Raw genomic sequence first — 19431 nt, 5'->3', positions numbered from 1 at the left:
TTGGAGGCATCTCAAGTGCTGTGACAAATGTCTACTCATACCTGTTGAGATGCCACCTTTATTGATCTATCAAATTCCTATATATACCTGATCTTTTTTTTTTTTGAAGATTTATTTTATTTTTATTGGGAAGTCTGATATATAGAGAGAGGAAGAGAGACAGAAGAGGAAGATCTTCCGTCCGGTGATTCACTCCCGAAGTAACTGTAAAGGCCGCTGCTGTGCCGATCCAAAGCCAGGAGCTCTTCTGGGTCTCGCACGTGGGTAAGGGGTTCCATGGCTTTGGACCATCCTTGACTGCTTTCCCAGGCCACAAGCAAGGAACTCGATGGGAAGTGGAGCTGCCGAGATTAGAACTTGTGCCCACATGGGATCTCGGCGCTTTCATTGTGAAGACTTTAGCCACCAGGCCACCGCCCCAGGGTCCTGATCTGTTTGTTTATGTACATTCTACAAATCCATTGGTTCAGCTGTCTGTGGCTCTCTTAGTTTTTTTTTTTATTATTATTATTTTTTATTAATTTTATTACTTATAATGATTACATGGTTGATCAGGGTGGGAAGGATCGAGGTTTAGGGAAAATTGGTTGAATTCATTTTAAATTTTGCTAAAATTCATTCTAATTTTGCTATTTCTTCTTGTTTCTGGGGGAAGGGAGTAGACAAAGGGGGAAGCCGCACAAGACTTTCCAGACGTCCCAGTACCCAGGGATGAGGGACCAACCACCACCTCATATCAACCCAGAGTCTCAATGTGTACATATTTCGAGGGTTCTGCCCCAGTGGTTTGGATAGTTCTGAAATGCTGGTGATTTCACCGATACATCCAAGGATGATGTCACTCTCCCAGTGTCCATTGGCTGATACTGTAAACCTCAAGTCTCTGTTCACCAAGATTTTTTGCTGTCATCGTTTGACTGGGGCAGTTGTCCAGTTTGTTCAGTTCTTCTCCTGCTGTGACACCAAATCAACTGCCATATTCTTTTACAACAGGCCCTGTGTTCACTGCTCTGCCTTTTTCACTAAGTAGGACATATTCTTGTAGATGAGCCCAAGGACCTGGGCCAGGCAACCCAAGTCCCACTGGGTTCCCAACCTCTGGGGCTCGTAGACTTGGCACCTATCTTGCAGGCAAGCCCCAGGACAAAGGGACAAGCAACCTGAGCCCTGCCAAATTTCCCACCCTTGGGGCTCACCAAGCCAACACCCACCTGACAGGCAGGCCCCAGGGCCCAGGCCAGGCAACCCAAGTCCTGCCAGATCCCCTACCCCTGGGGCTCATGAAACTGACACCCACCTAGAAGGTGGACCCCAAGACCTGGGCCAGATGACCCAAGCCCTACCAGATCCCACGTCCCTGGGCTCACGAACCTGGCCCCGCCACCAGATGGGCCCTAGGACCTCAGCCACTGTCCCTGGGACTCATGAACCTGGCCCCCACTCAGCCCAGGCTGGCATGACTTGCCTGACCTCAGCATCTACAATCTTATTGCACAACCTGGCCTGGTCTAGCCTGCCCCTGTTCTAGTTCCTGCTGGTGGGTACTGCAGCCTGTCTCAGCCCACCCTAATGGTTGTCCTGGCCCTAATGTGAACTGGTTGGTGTTGAGGCCGGATCTGGCTCCTCCTCCCTGTCTTGGTTCTCAGATCTGCCAATGTGTTATGAGCTGGCCCAGACTGGTTTGTCCCCAGACTGACCCACAGGGTCAGGTTATTTGGGTTATTTGGGTTATTTGGGGTTTTTACAATATGGTGTGGGGTGGTGGTTTTTATTTTTGCATTTTTATTAATTTATTTGAAATGCAGAGAGAAAGACTCCCATTTGCTAGTTCAGTTCTAAAATGCCTCCAGCCTGTGAGGATGGACTGGGCTGAAGCCAGGATCTGGAGCTTAGTTTAGGTCTGCCATGTAGGTGGCAGATTCTGAACTGCCTGAGTCATCCGCTGCCGCCTCCCACACTGTGCTGCAGCAGGTATCTCAGATCAGGGCTGGGCTGGACTCAGGTTCTTCACTCCGATGTGGGATGAGGGCATCTGAAGCAACATCTTGAGCACTGCAAAACATCCACTCCACAGTATATTTCAGTTTCTGGAAGATCTTGTCTTTGTTGTTTTTGTTCTTTCTCATTTAACTATGTTTGCATTGCTTTTCTATGTGTTTTAAAATTTTACTTCCATGAATATTTGTTTCTTAATAAATTTGATCTGCATTACTATTGTCAGTTGTTATTTTTTCTATTATATCTTCTAGTTATTATGTATTTTTAGCAGTTGAATAACAATTTGCATAGCATGCAGTCCACCCATTTAAAGTGTACAATTTGGTGATTTTTGGAAGTTTTTTTTTTTTTTCTAGGCTACTTCACTGGGCTCTCTGCTTCTTTCTTTCTTTCTTTCTTTTTTAATTATTTATTATTTAACTTCATTAATTAGATTTTTGGAAGTTTTGAAGAAAAATTCAACCATGATCACAATCAGTCCTAAAACTTTAATTGTATTCTGACTCAATCATTAGACCCAAAAGGATTATCATTTCTTTAGCAGTCTCCATTTTCTCTCAGATCCTTCCTTTTTTTTTTTTTCTTGTTTGCTTATTTTAAGTAGTTGTCTTAGATACATACAGGTTTTCTTCTCTAAGTTCCAATTAGGTTTCTCCTAAGTTAGCAAGTAGGTTTTTGTTTTAATAAGATAGCCATCTTAACATTTTTTAAAGATTTATTTTTGATTGGAAAGAGATTTATAGAGAAAGCGAGACGGAAAGATCTTCCACCTGCTGGTTCATTCTCAAGTGGCCACTATAGCCAGAGTGAGCTGATGCTAAGCCAGGAGCCAGGAGTTTCTTTCAGTCTTCCCACACAGATGCAGTCTTTGCGCCATCCTCTACTGCTTTCCCAGGCCACGAGCAGGGAGCTTGGTGGGAAGTGGAGCAGCTGGAAGTTCATACGGATTCCCGGTGTTTGCAAGGCAAAGGATTAGCCAATTGAGCCATTGCGGTTGATCCCCATCTTAAATTTTAAAAGAGTTTTGAAAAGGGAATTAACATGTATTCTTGCTAAATATTTGTGTTAGTTACTGTGTTGAGTTGCCTGTCTTAATATGGTCATGTGTGTTTGAGATAATCCTGTTAGTTATAACCAGAAAATATTCAAACAGATTAAATAACTTGTCTGAGTTTAAACGTCCGTGGAATAGTAGAGCCAGGGCTTAACGCTAGGGTTTTTTGTTGTTTGCATGCATGTGAAAACCCTTCAGTGAATATGTTTACAGATTACAAGTCTACACAGGGTTGATGTGTGTGTAGCAGGTTAGGCTGCCACTTTTGCAGCAACTGCCACACATATTAGTGCGAGTTCAAGTCCTGGCTGCCAGTCTAGCACCCTGATAATGTGCCTGAGAAGGCAATGGAGCATGACCCAAGTACTTCAACCCCTGCACTCACAAATGACCTGAATGAAGCTCCTGGTTCTAGGATTTGGCCTGGAGAGAACCAACAGATTGAAGATTCCTGCTCCCTCTGCTCACTTTCTCTGCCCCTCTCACCATATTCCTTGCTTTCTGTAACTTTGCCTTTCAAATAAATAAAATAAATCTTTTTTTTAAAAGATTTATTCATTTTATTACAGCCAGATATACACAGAGGAGGAGAGACAGAGAGGAAGATCTTCCGTCCGATGATTCACTCCCCAAGTGAGCCGCAACGGGCCGGTGCGCGCCGATCCGAAGCCGGGAACCTGGAACCTCTTCCAGGTCTCCCACGCGGGTGCAGTGTCCCAATGCATTGGGCCGTCCTCGACTGCTTTCCCAGGCCACAAGCAGGGAGCTGGATGGGAAGTGGAGCTGCCAGGATTAGAACCGGCGCCCATATGGGATCCTGGGGCTTTCAAGGCGAGGACTTTAGCCGCTAGGCCACGCCGCCGAGCCCAATAAAATAAATCTTAAGTCTAAGACTTAACAAAGAGTTAAAAGATGCTGGGCAGGTGTTGTGGCACTAGGATTAAGCTGCTGCTTGTGATATTATGTGTCTATACTTTTGATGCAGCTTCCTACTAATGCAGCCTGGGAGGCAGTGGGTAAAGATGTTAGGGATAGTTCCACCTGTGTGGGAGCCCTGGAGGGAATTCCTAGCTCCTGGGGTCAGCCTGGTTCAGTCTTACTTGTAGCCATTTAGGAGTGAACAAGCAGATAGCATATCTTTCTTGTTTCTCTCTCTCTCTCTCTCTCTCTTCTGCTTTTCAAATAGATGAAAAGTAGTTTTTAACAAATTGAGATAGGACTCAGTGCTGTAGCCTAGTGGTTAAATCTTGCACGTCTGGGATCCCACATGGGCGCCAATTCGTGTCATCTAGCTCCATGCTTTGCCCTGGGATAGCAGTCTGGGGTGGCTCAAGATTTATTTATTTTTATTGGAAATGCAGATTTACAGAGAGAAGGAGAGACAAAGATCTTCCATCTGATGGTTCACTCCACAAGTGGTTGCAATGGCCAGAGTTGAACCGATCTGAAGCCAGTCAGGAACCTCCTCCAGGTCAGACACCAGGGAAAGACTCCAGGCTCCTGGCTTAGGATTTGCTCAGCTGCTTCCACCTGTGGAGTGAACCAGCGGACAGATGCAAAATCTGTCTTTCCTTCCCTCTCTCTGTGTCCAGCTTTCCAAGAAAAAGAAATACATTTTTAAAAAATAAGATAAAAAGTTGGCTAATGGGCCCGGCGGCGTGGCCTAGCGGCTAAAAGTCCTTGCCTTGAAAGCCCCAGGATCCCATATGGGCGCTGGTTCTAATCCCGGCTGCTCCACTTCTCATCCAGCTCCCTGCTTGTGGCCTGGGAAAGCAGTCGAGGACGGCCCAATGCATTGGGACACTGCACCCGCGTGGGAGACCTGGAAGAGGTTCCAGGTTCCCGGCTTCGGATCGGCGCGCACCGGCCCGTTGCGGCTCACTTGGGGAGTGAATCATCGGACGGAAGATCTTCCTCTCTGTCTCTCCTCCTCTGTGTATATCTGGCTGTAATAAAATGAATAAATCTTTAAAAAAAAATTTGGCTAATGACAGTAATACAAAAACCTAAAGAGCTTTGCATTGTTTTCTAGAAATACTGATGTGATGAAGCAATTAGTTGGCTTTAACACCTTTGAATAGAGGCTAAGTTAAAGGTTTGTACTTCTGGGGCCTGCATTGTAGTGTAAGTGCTGCCTTTCTTGCTAGCCAGTTCATGTCCCGGCTTTTCCACTAGTGATCCTGCTAGTGGCCAGGGAAACACAGCTGAAGATGGCACAGCTGTTTGAGCTCCTGCCACTCATCTGGGAGACCTGGATGGTGCCCCTGGTTACTGCAGCCATATAGGGATTGATTCTGTAGATGGTACATCAATCTCTCCTCTCTCTGCCCCTTTCTCTCTGTAACTGTTTCAAATAAATATTTCAAAAAGAAAAAGTTTTTTTTGGTTGTATCTATGAATGGTTTTGTCTTTGATCTCACAATGATGATCTCCTTATAATAACTGAAAGTATTCAGCCAGCATCTTGTAGGACTTAGTACTTTTCTGCCTTTGTGAAAACTGTTAATAATCACTCTATCATGAAAAAGGAATTACAGAATACTCCTTTTGCTGCCCAAACTCCTAGTAAGTAACCTGGTATGATGTGTTTATTGTTAAATATTACACCGGGATGAATTTTTAAAGTTTTATCTTTACAGTAATTAATGTAGTAATCAGTTACAAGCTGAGAGCTCTGGTGGATTGTTTGCTGAGGAAAAGGGTCCAGTTGTATTATATGGATTTTGTAACCTGGTTGGCTGTAAGCAAAAATAGAAATTCTTCATGACATGATTGCAGAGAAAAGAACTATGAGGATTTATCGTAAATATTCCCCTAAAAGAGAAATCTAAGGAAACTGAGGCCTATAGAGGCTGTCACTGAGAGCTCACAGTGGCAGAGGTCGACTAGGTCTCTGTAGATCTCCTGAACTGGATTCTCCTCATTGATAAACCTCATATGCAAACATAATAACTAAAATACAAAGGTACTCCATAAAGCACATGCATTAAAAAAAAAAAAAAAGGCAAGGCAGGCAGTGCTTTGGCTCAACAGGCACTGGCATCCCATATGGCACTGGTTGCCCATATGGGTCTGGTTCATGTCCTGGTTGTTTCACCTCACATCCAACTCTCTGCTTGTGGCCTGAGAAAGTGGTGGAAGTTGCCCCAAAGCCTTGGGACCCTGAACGCATGTGGGAGACCTGGAAGAAGCTCCTGGCTTTGAATTGGCTCAGCTCTGGCCGTGGCAGCCATTTGGGGAGTGAAGCAATGGATAGAAGATCCTTCTGTCTCCTTCTGTCGTAAATCTGCCTGATGTGAAATACATTTTTTGTTGTTGTTTTGTTTTTAAAGCATATGGAAAATGGAATTCAAAGATTAATTTTTTTGCAAAATATTTTTGATATCTGGATTCTTTCCGTTAGCATTTCTACAAACTTTTTGAAGTACCCTCATATCTTTTATTCTGTTTTAAATCTGAAAATTGCAAGTGTGGCTAACTTTGCATGATTGTAATTTTTTTTTTTAAAGATTTATTCATTTTTATTACAGCCAGATATACACAGAGGAGGAGAGACAGAGAGGAAGATCTTCCGTCCGATGATTCACTCCCCAAGTGAGCTGCAACGGGCCGGTGCGCGCCGATCCGAAGCCGGGAACCTGGAACCTCTTCTGGGTCTCCCACGCGGGTGCAGTGTCCCAATGCATTGGGTTGTCCTCGACTGCTTTCCCAGGCCACAAGCGGGGAGCTGGATGGGAAGTGGAGCTTCCGGGATTAGAACCGGCGCCCATATGGGATCCCGGGGCTTTCAAGGCGAGGACTTTAGCCGCTAGGCCACGTCGCCGGGCCCCATGATTGTAATTTTTAAGTTGTCTTTAGAATTATGGAAAAGAGTTTTAAAAAAGATTTTATTTATTTTTATTTGAAAGTCAGATATATAGAGGAGAGACAGGACGATCTTCTGTTCAATAATTCACTCCCCAAGTGACCACAACGGCTGGCACTGTGCCAGTCCGAAGCCAGGACCCAGGAGTTTCTTCCTGGTCTCCCACGCAGGTTCAGGGTCCCAAGAATTTGGGCCGTCCTCGACTGCTTTCCCAGGCCACGAGCAGGGAGCTGGATGGGAAGCAGGGATGCCAGGATTAGCACTGGTGCCCATATGGGATCCCGGTGTGTAAGGCGAGGACTTTATCTACTAGGCTACCTTCCCGGGCCCAAGATTGTTTCTTTTATGAACATGTTTTTTTAAAAAAATGTGATTTTTAATTTTTGTTTTAGAAAATGTGAAAATAAAAAATAGAATTACATGTTAATGTATAATATATATATATCTATAGAAATAATTAAAAATATTTGCAAAAACACAAACTGTAGTGCAGGTAATGTTTTTGTGTGCTTTTTTCTCTCCAAAGATTATTTACTTTCTCATTTAGCAATTTTATGTTGAAATATTCTAATTTCTTACTGATTTTTTTTGTTTTTTTGCTTTCCCCCCTGTAGATCTTGAGCCAGATGATTGTGCATCCATTTACATCTTCAATGTAGATCCACCTCCATCTACTTTAAATTCACCACTTTGCTTACCACATCATGGATTACCGTCTCACTCTTCTGTTTTGTCATCATCGTTTCAGCTCCAAAGTCACAAAAACTATGAGGAAACTTGTAATATTTCTGAATCTAAATATAGCCCATTAGGTGGTCCCAAGCCTTTCGAGTGCCCAAGTATTCAAATTACATCTATTTCCCCTAACTGTCATCAAGAAACAAATCCACATGAAGATGACTTACATATAAATGACCCCGAAAGGGAATATTTGGAAAGGCCTTCTAGAGATCATCTCTATCTTCCTCTTGAGCCATCCTACCGAGAATCTTCCCTTAGTCCTAGTCCTGCCAGCAGTATCTCTTCTAGGAGCTGGTTCTCAGATGCATCCTCTTGTGAATCTCTTTCACACATTTATGATGACGTGGACTCAGAGTTGAATGAAGCTGCTGCCCGATTTACTCTTGGATCCCCTTTGACTTCTCCAGGAGCCTGCCCTGGAGAAGAGTCCTGGAATCAACAGTATGGACTCGGAAACTCCTTGTCACCCAGGCAGTCTCCTTGCCACTCTCCTAGATCCAGTGTCACTGATGAGAATTGGCTGAGCCCCAGGCCAGCCTCAGGACCCTCCTCCAGACCCACTTCCCCCTGTGGGAAGCGGAGGCACTCCAGTGCTGAAGTTTGTTATGCTGGTTCCCTTTCACCTCAGCACTCACCTGTTCCTTCTCCTGGCCACTCCCCCAGGGGAAGTGTAACAGAAGACACCTGGCTTAATGTACACAGTGGATCAGGCCTTGGTGCAGCACTTTTTCCATTTCAGTACTATGTAGAGACTGATATCCCTCTGAAAACAAGGAAAACTTCGGAAGATCAAGCTGCTGTACTCCCAGGAACATTAGAGCTCTGTGCAGACGATCAGGGGAATTCATCACCATCACGGGAGACCACCCTAGAGGATGGCCTTGGATCTCAGTATCATTTAAAGAAAGATTCATCTGGTGACCAATTTCTTTCAGTTCCCTCACACTTTACTTGGAGCAAACCAAAGCCTGGCCATACCCCTATATTTCGGTGAGTTTTAGAAATGTCTGCTTGTCATTTTTCATGATTATGAATCATTGGTAGCCTGATAATTTCACCTCTTTTTTTTTTGAATGTCTGCTGAACAAAAAGCTTATTTGTGTTTTTCTTTGAGTCTTCAAAGTGTATTTAGGGGGGGCTAACACTGATTATAGGTAAAGATAATGAGTTGTAGATGAAAAGTAAATTTAAAATGTCCTAGAAGGAATTTTCTTGCCTAGAAAATTTTACTATAAAAGGTGAGTTAGAGTATTAATGTACAGATAAAACCAATTGAGATAGGCTTATTATTCTTTTGAAGACATTTATTCAAAAGGCAGAGTGGGCATGTTGGTGGTGGTGAACAAATATCTTTGATCTGCTGGCTTACTCCCCATATGCCCACAGCAGCCAGGGCTAGGCTAGGCTAGTCCATATGCAGAAGTCAGGAGCTCCATCTGGTTCTCCAACATAGATGACAGAAATCCAAGTACTTGGGCCATGATGTGCTGCTTTCCCAGCCATATTAGCTGGAAGCTGCATTAGAAGTGGAGCAGAGAAGAAGTGCTGGAATTAAAAGCAGGTTAACTCACTGTCCCACAGCGTTGGCTTTTACAACTTTTAAAGAAGTCAAAATATGGGCCCGGCGGCGTGGCCTAGCGGCTAAAAGTCCTCGCCTTGAAAGCCCCGGGATTCCATTTGGGCGCCGGTTCTAATCCCGGCTGCTCCACTTCCCATCCAGCTCCCTGCTTGTGGCCTGGGAAAGCAGTCGAGGACGGCCCAATGCATTGGGACCCTGCACCCACGTGGGAGACCCGGAAGAGGTTCCAGGTTCCCAGCTTCGGATCGGCGCGCACTGGCCCGTTGCGGCTCACTTGGGGAGTGAATCATCGGACGGAAGATCTTCCTCTCTGTCTCTCCTCCTCTGTGTATATCTGGTTGTAATAAAAAAAAAGATGAATAAATCTTTAAAAAAAAAAAAAGAAGTCAAAATATGACTAAAATTTTGCATTTCTTGTTTGTGGTATTTTTCCCATAATTTAAAAAAATTTCTTTAAAGATTTATTTTTATTGAAAGGCAAATTTTTGCAGAGAGGAAGACAAATCTTCCATGCTGTGGTTTACTCCACAAATGGCTGCATTGCCAGAGCTGAGCTGATCCAAATCTGAGAGTAAGGAGCTTCTTCTGGGTCTCCCAGGTGAGTACAGGCACCCAAGGACTTGTGCCATCCTCCACTGCTTTCCCAGGTGCATAAGCAGAGTTTGATGGAAAGTGGAGCAGCTGGGACACAAACTAGTGTTCATATGGGAATCTGGCGCTTGCAGGTAGAGAATTGGCCTGTTGACTCACCATGCTGGTCCCAAATCTTTATACTTGTTTAATTAAAGAAGATGTATTTATTTTTAATTGAAATAGTTATGGAGAAAAAAGGAGAGATATAGAGATACTTTTCCATCTGCTGGTGGCCACGACTGCCAGAGTTGGGCCAGTCTGAAGCCAGGAGCCAAGAGCTTCTTCCAGGCCTCCCATGTTGGTGTAAGGGCTCCAGGTCTTGGGCCATCTTCCTCTGCTTTTCCAGGTCATTAACAGGAACCTGAATTACAAGTGGAGCAGCTGGACTTAAACTGTTACCTATATGAGATGGTAAATCCACATGTAGAGACTTAGCTTGTTGGGCCACTGCACTAGCTCCAATAATTTGATTTTTATCACTTTATAAATTAATAGCTTTTTTATTGTAGAGGAATTATTAACTTTTATGTATTCAAATTTGTCCTCCTTTATGGTTTTTGGATCTGGTATTTTTGGAAGTCTTATTGGTCTTTAAAATTATTAAAAGGAATAATACAAAATTTTAACTGCTTTTTAAAAAGTTATTTATTTGGAAAGCAGAATGACAGAGAGAAACAGAGATCTTTTATTCACTCAATGCTCCACTCCCCAAACGGCTGCAATGACCAGGGCTGGGCCAACCTGAAGCTAAAAGCCCAGAGCTGCTTCTATATCTACCACAGGTCCCTAAGCACTTGGGCCATCTTCTACTGCTCTCCCAAGTGCATAAGCAGCGAGCTGGATTAGAAGTAGAGCAACTGGAACTCAAATCCACAAGTATGTGGGATATCAGTCTTGCAGATGGTAACTAAAAAAGTTGGGCCCTCTAATTCAACTTTTAGTGACAATATATATGTACATGAATATTTAGACCTCAGGCCTGGCGCAATAGCGTTGTGGTTAAAGTCCTCCCTTTGCACGCCCAGGATCCCATATGGGCGGCGGTTCTAATTCCGGCAGCCCCACTTCCCATCCAGCTCCCTGCTTGTGGCCTGGGAAAGCAGGAGAGGACGGCCCAAAGCCTTGGGACCCTGCACCCGCGTGGGAGATCCGGAAGAGCTCCTGGCTTTGGATCGATGCAGCACCGGCCATTGCAGTTACTTGGGGAGTGAACCATCGGATGGAAGATCTTTCTCTCTGTTTTTTCTTCTCTCTGTATATACGTATTTCCAATAAAAATAAATAAATCTTTTAAAAAAATATGTACCTGAATATTTAGACCTTAAAACTGTTTAAAATATCTTCCTAAGCTAAAGAAACTCAAGTGTTAGGAAGATGCTACAGTGATGCATTTCCTTGTAGTTTTCCATCAAACATGTCTTCAAAATAACTTTAACCTCAAATTGCAAATGTCCCTAAATATAGGTAGTTTTCAAAAAGGCTTAGAAAAGGTCATTTGGCAAGAAGTGGGAAAGCAATCTATATGATAGACTAAAAGAGACCATAACAGGAAAGAGAGGCAAGATACATCAGGTCAAGAGACGTATATGTTTAGACATTTGGAAAGACACTGATATAAGCACACAGAAATACATATCTGCCTTAAGAGACCAAGTTATTATTGTTCGATTGTTTTTATAATTACATACACATAGTTGAGAAACAATTACAGTTTTACAAATTGATGGAATTTATTTTAAAAACAGGAGAAATCAAAATGTCAATAAATATATTTTATATTTTCAGATTAAATAATTAGTTATTAAGTACCCATTTGCAACCAGTGTTTTGTATACTGAGTGAAATTTCATCCTGGAATATTTCATTTCAAATATCACAGAAAGAAATGTTGGTGTTGGCAAAAAGTGATTTGAGTCACTGCTTAGCAGTCATAGCCTGGTGAAATGCATGTCTGTGTTTTGTTTATAGCACATCCTCATTACCTCCACTAGACTGGCCTTTACCAACTCATTTTGGACAATGTGAGCTGAAAATAGAAGTGCAACCCAAAACCCATCATCGAGCCCATTATGAAACGGAAGGTAGTCGAGGGGCAGTAAAAGCATCTACTGGGGGACATCCTGTTGTAAAGGTATGAGACTTTTGGGGCTTGCTTTGCAGCTAATTGTTAGTTGTTAGATGATTTTGTCAAGTTAGCTATTACAGAAGCCAAAGAGAAAATTCAAACTAGGGAGCCCTGTTTTTTTGGGTACACTTTAATTTACTTGTTTATTTATTTTTAAGGTTTGTGTATTTTACTTTGAAAGTCAGAATTACTAAGAGAGAAAGAGGAATCTTCACCGTTGATTGATTCCCAAATGACTGCTATGGCCAGAGCTGGACCAGTTTGAAGCTGGGAACCAAAAGTTTATTGCAAGTTTACCATGTGGGTGCAGGGGCCCCAGGATTTGGGCCATCCTCCGCTGCTTTCCCATGGCTGTTAGTAAGCAGCTGGATCAGAAGTGGAGCAGGAGCCAGGATGATGGTATAACAGGCTAATCCTGTAAGTGTCAACATTCCTTATGGATGCCAAATTGTGTCCTGGCTGCACTACTTCCACTCCAGCTCCCAACTGGAGAATGACTCAAGTCCTGGAGCCCCTACACCCTTGTGAAAGACCAGAGGAAGCTCCTGGCTCCTGGCTTTAGATTGGCTCAGCTCCAACCATTATAGCTATTTGGGGTTTGAACCAGGGGGTTGAAGCGTTTTTTGTAAAAATTATCTTTCAAATAAAATAAATAAATCTTAAAAAAATATGAATGAAGTGGAGCAGCCAGTCATGAACCAGTGCACACCTGGGATGCTGGTGTAATAGGTGTAGGGTTAGCATACTATGCCACCATGCTGGCCTCAGGGCTACATATTTTTCAGTGATTGCTCTCCCTACTCTTAGTGAGGCTAGAAGATATTCCTGATTTAACTGCAGCTGCGGAATCTAGAATAAAGAAGATTGATACCATAATCAAATGGTTATTTTTTTATTTTTAAAAAGAATGAATTTAGTATGTTTATAAATGTAATATGTATTCGTTTAAATTATAATACAGAAAGTAGGAAAATAAACCAGTCAGATTCCCTCAGAAGTAAGCACTGCTGAGATTTGATTAATAATTCAGATTTAAGTGAAAAACTACTTGGAAGGCTAGAAAAATGAATGAACTTTTAAAGAATAGGATTGTATTTTAATAAGTAAAATATTTGAATTTATTACAAGAAAATAAGGTGAAATTTTATATGAAATATAACACTTGAATAGTAACTTTAAATTAATTTGAATGAAAAATAACATTAAAGGAGAAGCTAAAATAAAACTAAGAACTGCTGAATCTTAGGTACTTTTTTTTTTCTTTTTAAAAATTTTTATTGGAACGACAGATTAATGGAAGACAGAGAGATCTTCCACCTGCTGGTTCACTCCCCAGATGGTCACAACTACAGGAGCTGAACTGATCCAAAGCCAGGAGCCAACAGCTTCTTCTGGCTCTCCCACGCAAATGCAAAGTCCCAAGGCCCTGGCCCATTCCCCACTGCTTTCCCAGGCCACAGCAGGGAGCTGGATGGGAAGTGAAGCATCTGGGACACAAACCAGCACCCATTTGGGATGCTGGTGCTTGCAGGCAGAGCATTAACCCATTGAACCATCATGCTGGCCCCTTATATACTGTTTACCAAATCCTGAAAGATCTTTCTGTGATCATAAAAAGACATTAGATCAGTGCTTGAAAGATTAAACTCTTTGTTTCAGATTTAGATTTAAATTAACTCCCTGCTCCAAAAAGTAACATAATTGTCGCTGTTCAGCTTACTCCTTCTTTACTATCTCCTGAAGTGTCTTTTTCTTTTATTTTTTTAATATTGGTTCATTTGAAAAGCAGAGTTGCAGAAAGAGGGAAAGAAAGAGACATCTTTCATCCTCTGTTTTACTCCCCAAATGGTGCAGCAGCTAGGATTCGTTAAGGTGGAACTCAGGAGGCTACAACTCCTTTGGGGTCTCCCTCATGGGAGGCAAGGGTCCAGGTATTTGGGGAGTCTTTTGCTGCTTTTATAGATACATTAGCAGGGAGCTGGATCAGAAGCAGAGTACCCTGGAATAAAGCTCCTGTCAGTTGTGAGGTTTAGGTAGCAATTTAACCCACTGCAGCAGTGTCGGCCCCTTGAATTTCCTTGCATATGTTACTTTTCCATTCAGATCTGTCTGCCACTGCCCAGCTGGTTAGCCTTTCCTCTGTATCTTGACAGTTTCAATTCTTCTGAGGTCTTTTATGCTTTATTTCGTTGTTTTAAATTTTGTTTTTTGTTTAAGGACAGCTTTGAGTTATGCATTCTGTATGTTTTGGAAAAAATGTGGAGTATCTGTTGTCTTTGTGTACTCAAACAACGAATTGCTATATAATCTTTTCATTTGAGTGAAAGAGAACATGCACATACCTACACTCCCAGGAGTGGGCCAAGCCAAAGCTGGGAGTCTGGAATCATCCTGGTCTCCCACTTGGATCCAGCCAATTTAGGCCTGCTTCGGCTACTACCTAGGACACATTATTAGGGAGATGAACTGAGAGCAGAGTAGCCAGAATTTTAACAAATGCTTCCATGTGGGATGATGGAGTTGCAGGCAGCAAATTAATTCACTATGCTATAGTTTCTTTTTATTTATTTATTTATTTATTTATTTATTTAAAGATTTTTTTTTAATTATTATTATCGGAAAGCCGGATATACAGAGAGGAGGAGAGACAGAGAGGAAGATCTTCCATCTGATGTTTCACTCCCCAAGTGAGCCACAACGGGCCGGTACGCGCCGATCCGATGCCGGGAACCTGGAACCTCTTCCAGGTCTCCCACACGGGTGCAGGGCCCCAAAGCTTTGGGCCGTCCTCTCCTGCTTTCCCAGGCCACAAGCAGGGAGCTGGATGGGAAGTGGAGCTGCCGGGATTAGAACAGGCGCCCATATGGGATCCCGGGGCGTTGAAGGCGAGGACTTTAGCTGCTAGGCCACGCCGCTGGGCCCGCTATAGTTTCTTTTAATCAGTTTTTTTCTTTAACCTCTGAGATCCCCCTGACTTTTAATGTTACAGCAATGAATTCAAATAGGTCTAGGAATGAAGGAAGATGAAAAAGACAACTACTGGTTTGGTTTTATTTTTAGTGCAGGATGTGTTATGTGAGTTGAGAGTTGAAGAATACAAGAGCCACCAGGTGAAGGAAGACAATAAAGGAAGCTCAAGCTAGTGGTTGCCACCAGCTGCCTGGGTTTGATAAACTCAGAATTGGGGTCTGGGAGAGACTCAGAACTAGGAATGAGCTGAGAAGAATGGAGTCTGGATCTAGTTCATTTTCTATAGCAGAAAGATGATCTTTGTCTAAAGAAACTCTCCAAACAACCAAGTTTTAATAAAATCAAAAAGGGGACCAAGAGCTGAGGCAGGGGGATATCCTCATAACATAACTGTGATTGAGAGGTTTCCAGTCCAAGATAACCTGTGTTCACTCAGTAATTATGTTTATAAATGGATGTGATCTTATCGTGTTAAAGATTACTTTAGGATACCCACCCCCCCCAGGTGCTCAAAGTCTTGAGGAAAGGGGTTCCTGAGCCTGAGTGTTCAGGGAGACGGGACCCAGGATCCATGGGTCCTTGTCGTTGTTTTTGTTGTTGTTGTTGTTTGTTTGGTTTCTGCATTCCCATGCTTGCGCGTACTTTACATGCTGGGGAAGTGCTCAGAGCTGCTGTGCAGTTTTTCTTTTAAAGATTTATTTATTTTTATTACAAAGTCAGATATACAGAGAGGAGAGACAGAGAGGAAGATCTTCCATCCGATGATTCACTCCCTAAGTGAATGCCACGGCTAGTGCTGCGCAGATCCGAAACCAGGAACCAGGAACCAGGAACCTCTTCCGGGTCTCCCTCGTGGGTGCAGGGTCCCAAATCTTTGGGCCGTCCTCGACTGCTTTCCCAGGCCACAAGCAGGGAGCTGGATGGGAAGTGGAGCTGCTGGGATTAGAACTGGCGCCCATATGCAATCCCGGGGCGCTCAAGGCGAGGACTTTTAGCCGCTAGGCGTGCCGGGCCCTTGCTGTGCAGTTCTTGACTTGATGTACTGATGCCTGTAATGATTTCCTCTTGGGTGGCAGTCTTGCCCAGACACCTCAGGTCTCTTGACACCTTCACATTGTATTTGTACCTTCTCCTCCCCCAACAAACATGCACCTTGAACAGTTTTGTAATTAATTGTGTCTGTTTCATACTTATGTGTTAGTTTTTTTTACTGTTCTGGATCAAAGTTCCTTTTTTTAAAAAAAAATTAACTTTATTTTTGATGTTGTTTATATAGTTGACAAGGATGCATACCCATGAAAAGCACTGATTAGGGTGAGGAGGGTCAAGGTGTGGGGAAAGATGAGTGGGGCAAATGCTTCCAGTTTTCCTTTTGTTTTCTCCTATATGGGAGGTTGGGGGTGGATCCACGTTCTGATCGCACGAGTATTGAGTGTGAGAATTTTTGTTTTCCAGATCTGTTGCTTGTATGTTTAGTTTCTTGATTATATTTTTTTTCCTAATTTTGTTGTTGTTAAATTGAAAGGTGGGGAGAGAGAGAAAGAGAAAGAGAAAGAAAAGAGCTCTATCCAAATTCCTGGGCCAGGCGAAAGCTGAAAGACAGGAACTCAGCCCAGATCTCCCACATCAGTAGCAAAGACTAAACCTCTTGTCATCATCTACTGTGTCCCACAGTCTGCATTAGCAGGAAGCTGGAGTAGAGAACTGGAGCCAGAATTTGACCCAGGTACTTCATTATCAGATGTAGGCATCTTAATCAGTGTCTTAATTGCTAGGCAAAATATCTGCTCCCAGGTAATTACTTTCAAATGATCAGTCTTCTTCTACTTCTTCTTTTTTTTTTTTTTTTTTGTTAAGGTTTATTTATTTTTACTAGAAAGTCAGATATACAGAGAGAAGACGAGACAGAAAGATCTTCTGTCCACTGATCTACTCTTCCAGTGGCTCAGTGGCTGGAGCTGAGCTGATCCGAACCCAGGAACCAGGAGCTTCTTCCAGGTCTCCCACATGGGTGCAGGGTCCCAAGGCTTTGGGCCGTCCTTTACCACTTTCTCAGACCGCAAGCAGGGAGCTGGATGGGAAGTGGAGGAGCTGGGACTCAAACCAGTGCCTATATGGGATCCCAGCATGTGCAAGGCAAGGACTTTAGCCACTAGGCTACTGCGCGTGGCCCCAGTTTTCTCTTCTGTTGGTGATGCTTTATATCCTTTTCAAGACCTTTGCTTATACCAAGGTTATGAAGACAAGCACTTGTGTTTTATTCTGGAATTGTTTTCTTGTAAAGATTTACTTATTTTTATTGAAAGGGTATATTAGAATTACGGAGAAGGGAGACAGAAAAATATACGATCTACTGGTTTACTTCCCATGTGTCCTCAATGGCTGGAGCTGAGCCGATCTGAAGCCAGGATCCAGGAGCTTCTCCGGGTCTCCCGCATGGGTGCAGAGTCCTAAGACTTTGGTCTGCTTTCCTCAGACCATAAGCATGGAGTTGGAAGGGAAGTGGGGCAGCCAGGACACAAACCAGCACTCATATGGGATCCCAGTGTGCAAGGTGAGGATTTAGCTATTGAGCCGCTGCTGTGGGCCCCGGAATCTTTATTGTTTAACTTGTTTTAATTTTTTTTTACATTCCTTTTTCATTATTTTTAATGATGTTTACATAGCTGAGAAGGAGAGACACCCACATGGATCACTGATTGGGTGGAAAGGGAATGAGGAATGGGGAAAGTCGATGAGACAATGGTTTCCAAATTTTTACTTTTTGTATTTAGCTGTATGATCCTATGTCTGTGACTTGCTTTTATTACTTGTTCTGTGTCATTGGTCCCCTAGGTCTATCACTGTAGACTAAATCACTATATCATCTATTTTTAAAAGTCATTATATTTTCCCAGCATAATAGCTTTATAAAATAAGTAGTAATTTAGGTAAATTTTATCCTTTTTTTTAAGATTTATTTATTTTTATTGTAATGTCAGATTTACAGAGAGAGAGAGAGACAGACAGAGATCTTCTGCTGGGTCACTCCCCATATGGCCATGAACAGAACTAAGCAGATCAGAGGTCAGGAGCCAGGAACCTCCCTCCCCTGGGTCTCTCACACGAGTGCAGGGTCCTAAGGCCCCGGACCATCCAGCATCGCTCTTCCAGGCCACAGGCAAGAAGCTGAATGGTCAGTGAAGCAGCCAGGACCTGAACCAGCACCCTTATGGGATCCCAGTATGTACAGGAGGAAGATTGGTTCAGTTTGCTAAATCCTCCCTTTGCAAGTGACAGGATTCCTTATGGGTGCCGTTTTTTGTCCTGGCTGCTCCACATCCCATTCAACATCCTACTTGTGGCCTAGGAAAGAAATAGAGGATGACACAAGTCCTGAGGACCCTTTACCCATGTGAAAGACCTGGAAAAGACTCCTGGCTTCGAATGGGCTCATCTCTGGCTCTTGCAGGCCCTTGGGGAGTGAATCAGTGGATGAAAGATTTCTTTCTGCCTCCTCTTTCGTTTGCAAAATTTGCTTTCCCAGTAAAAAGAAGTAATAAATCTTTATGAAAAATGACTGTTTTGATATCAAGGTTCTTTATTTTTTGTATGAATTTTAGAGTGAGTTCATAAATCTCAATACCAAAATAAAATTAGCAAAACAAATAAATGAAAATGGTTTTTATTTTGATTTTGATTAGCATTATCTCAAAACTGCAGGTCAGTTTGAGAAGGTTTGTCTGTTAACAGTACTGATTTTCCAGTCCATGATTTTGTTGGCCCTTTTATTTATTTTGGTGGCAAATTTTTTTGTAAGGATTTATTTATTTTTCTTGGAGAGACAGATATACAGAGAGAAGGAGAAACAGAGAAAGATCTTTCATCCGTCCAATGATTCACTCCCCAAGTGGCCACAATGGCCAGAGCTGAGCTGATCCAAAGCCAGAAGCCAGGAGCTTCCTCCAGGTCTCCCTCGCGGGTGCAGGGTCCCAAGGCTTTGGGCCGTCCTCGACTGCTTTCCCAGGCCACAAGCAGGGAGCTGGATGGGAAGTGGAGCTGCTGGGACATGAATTGGCACCCAAATGCAATCTCGGTGCATGCAAGGCGAGAACTTTGGCCACAAGGCCACCACAGATGGCCCTGTGGGTTTTTTTTTTTTTTTTTTTTTTTTTTTTTATCTTATTTGTCTGACAGAGAAACATGCAGAGCTCTCATCTGTTAGTCCCATAATTATCAAATGCTCGCATCAGCTGGAACTGGGCCATGCCAAACCCTGGAGCTGGGCACTCATTTGAAGTGCTGCCTAGGCCCTCCTACTTCAGCTGTCAATTGCTGCCTCCCAGGAAGCTGAAACTGGCAGCCAAGCTTGGACTTGAATCTAGACATTCCTGGGTGGGATGCAGGCATGTTAAGCAGCCTCTTAGCCACTGTGCTAAATGCCTGCCTATATTTTGTTGTTTTTAAAATGTTTCTCAACAGTGTTT

General features: G+C 43.1%; 1 protein-coding gene across 2 annotated transcripts in view; it reads left to right on the top strand.

Moving 5' to 3' along the window:
• NFATC3 (nuclear factor of activated T cells 3) overlaps nt 1-19431 on the top strand; it is a 114330-nt gene that overhangs the window by 30010 nt on the left and 64889 nt on the right. For both annotated transcript variants that reach the window (XM_058674782.1, XM_058674783.1), the window contains exons 2-3: nt 7532-8648; nt 11839-12001. In XM_058674782.1, the coding sequence (XP_058530765.1) occupies nt 7532-8648; nt 11839-12001 (1280 nt within the window). The remainder of the gene's footprint in view (nt 1-7531; nt 8649-11838; nt 12002-19431) is intronic.

This window comes from Ochotona princeps, chromosome 16 (genome assembly GCF_030435755.1).
Source record: "Ochotona princeps isolate mOchPri1 chromosome 16, mOchPri1.hap1, whole genome shotgun sequence".
Classification (NCBI taxonomy): Eukaryota; Metazoa; Chordata; class Mammalia; order Lagomorpha; family Ochotonidae; genus Ochotona; species Ochotona princeps.
This window is presented reverse-complemented; position numbering and strand designations above follow the sequence as displayed.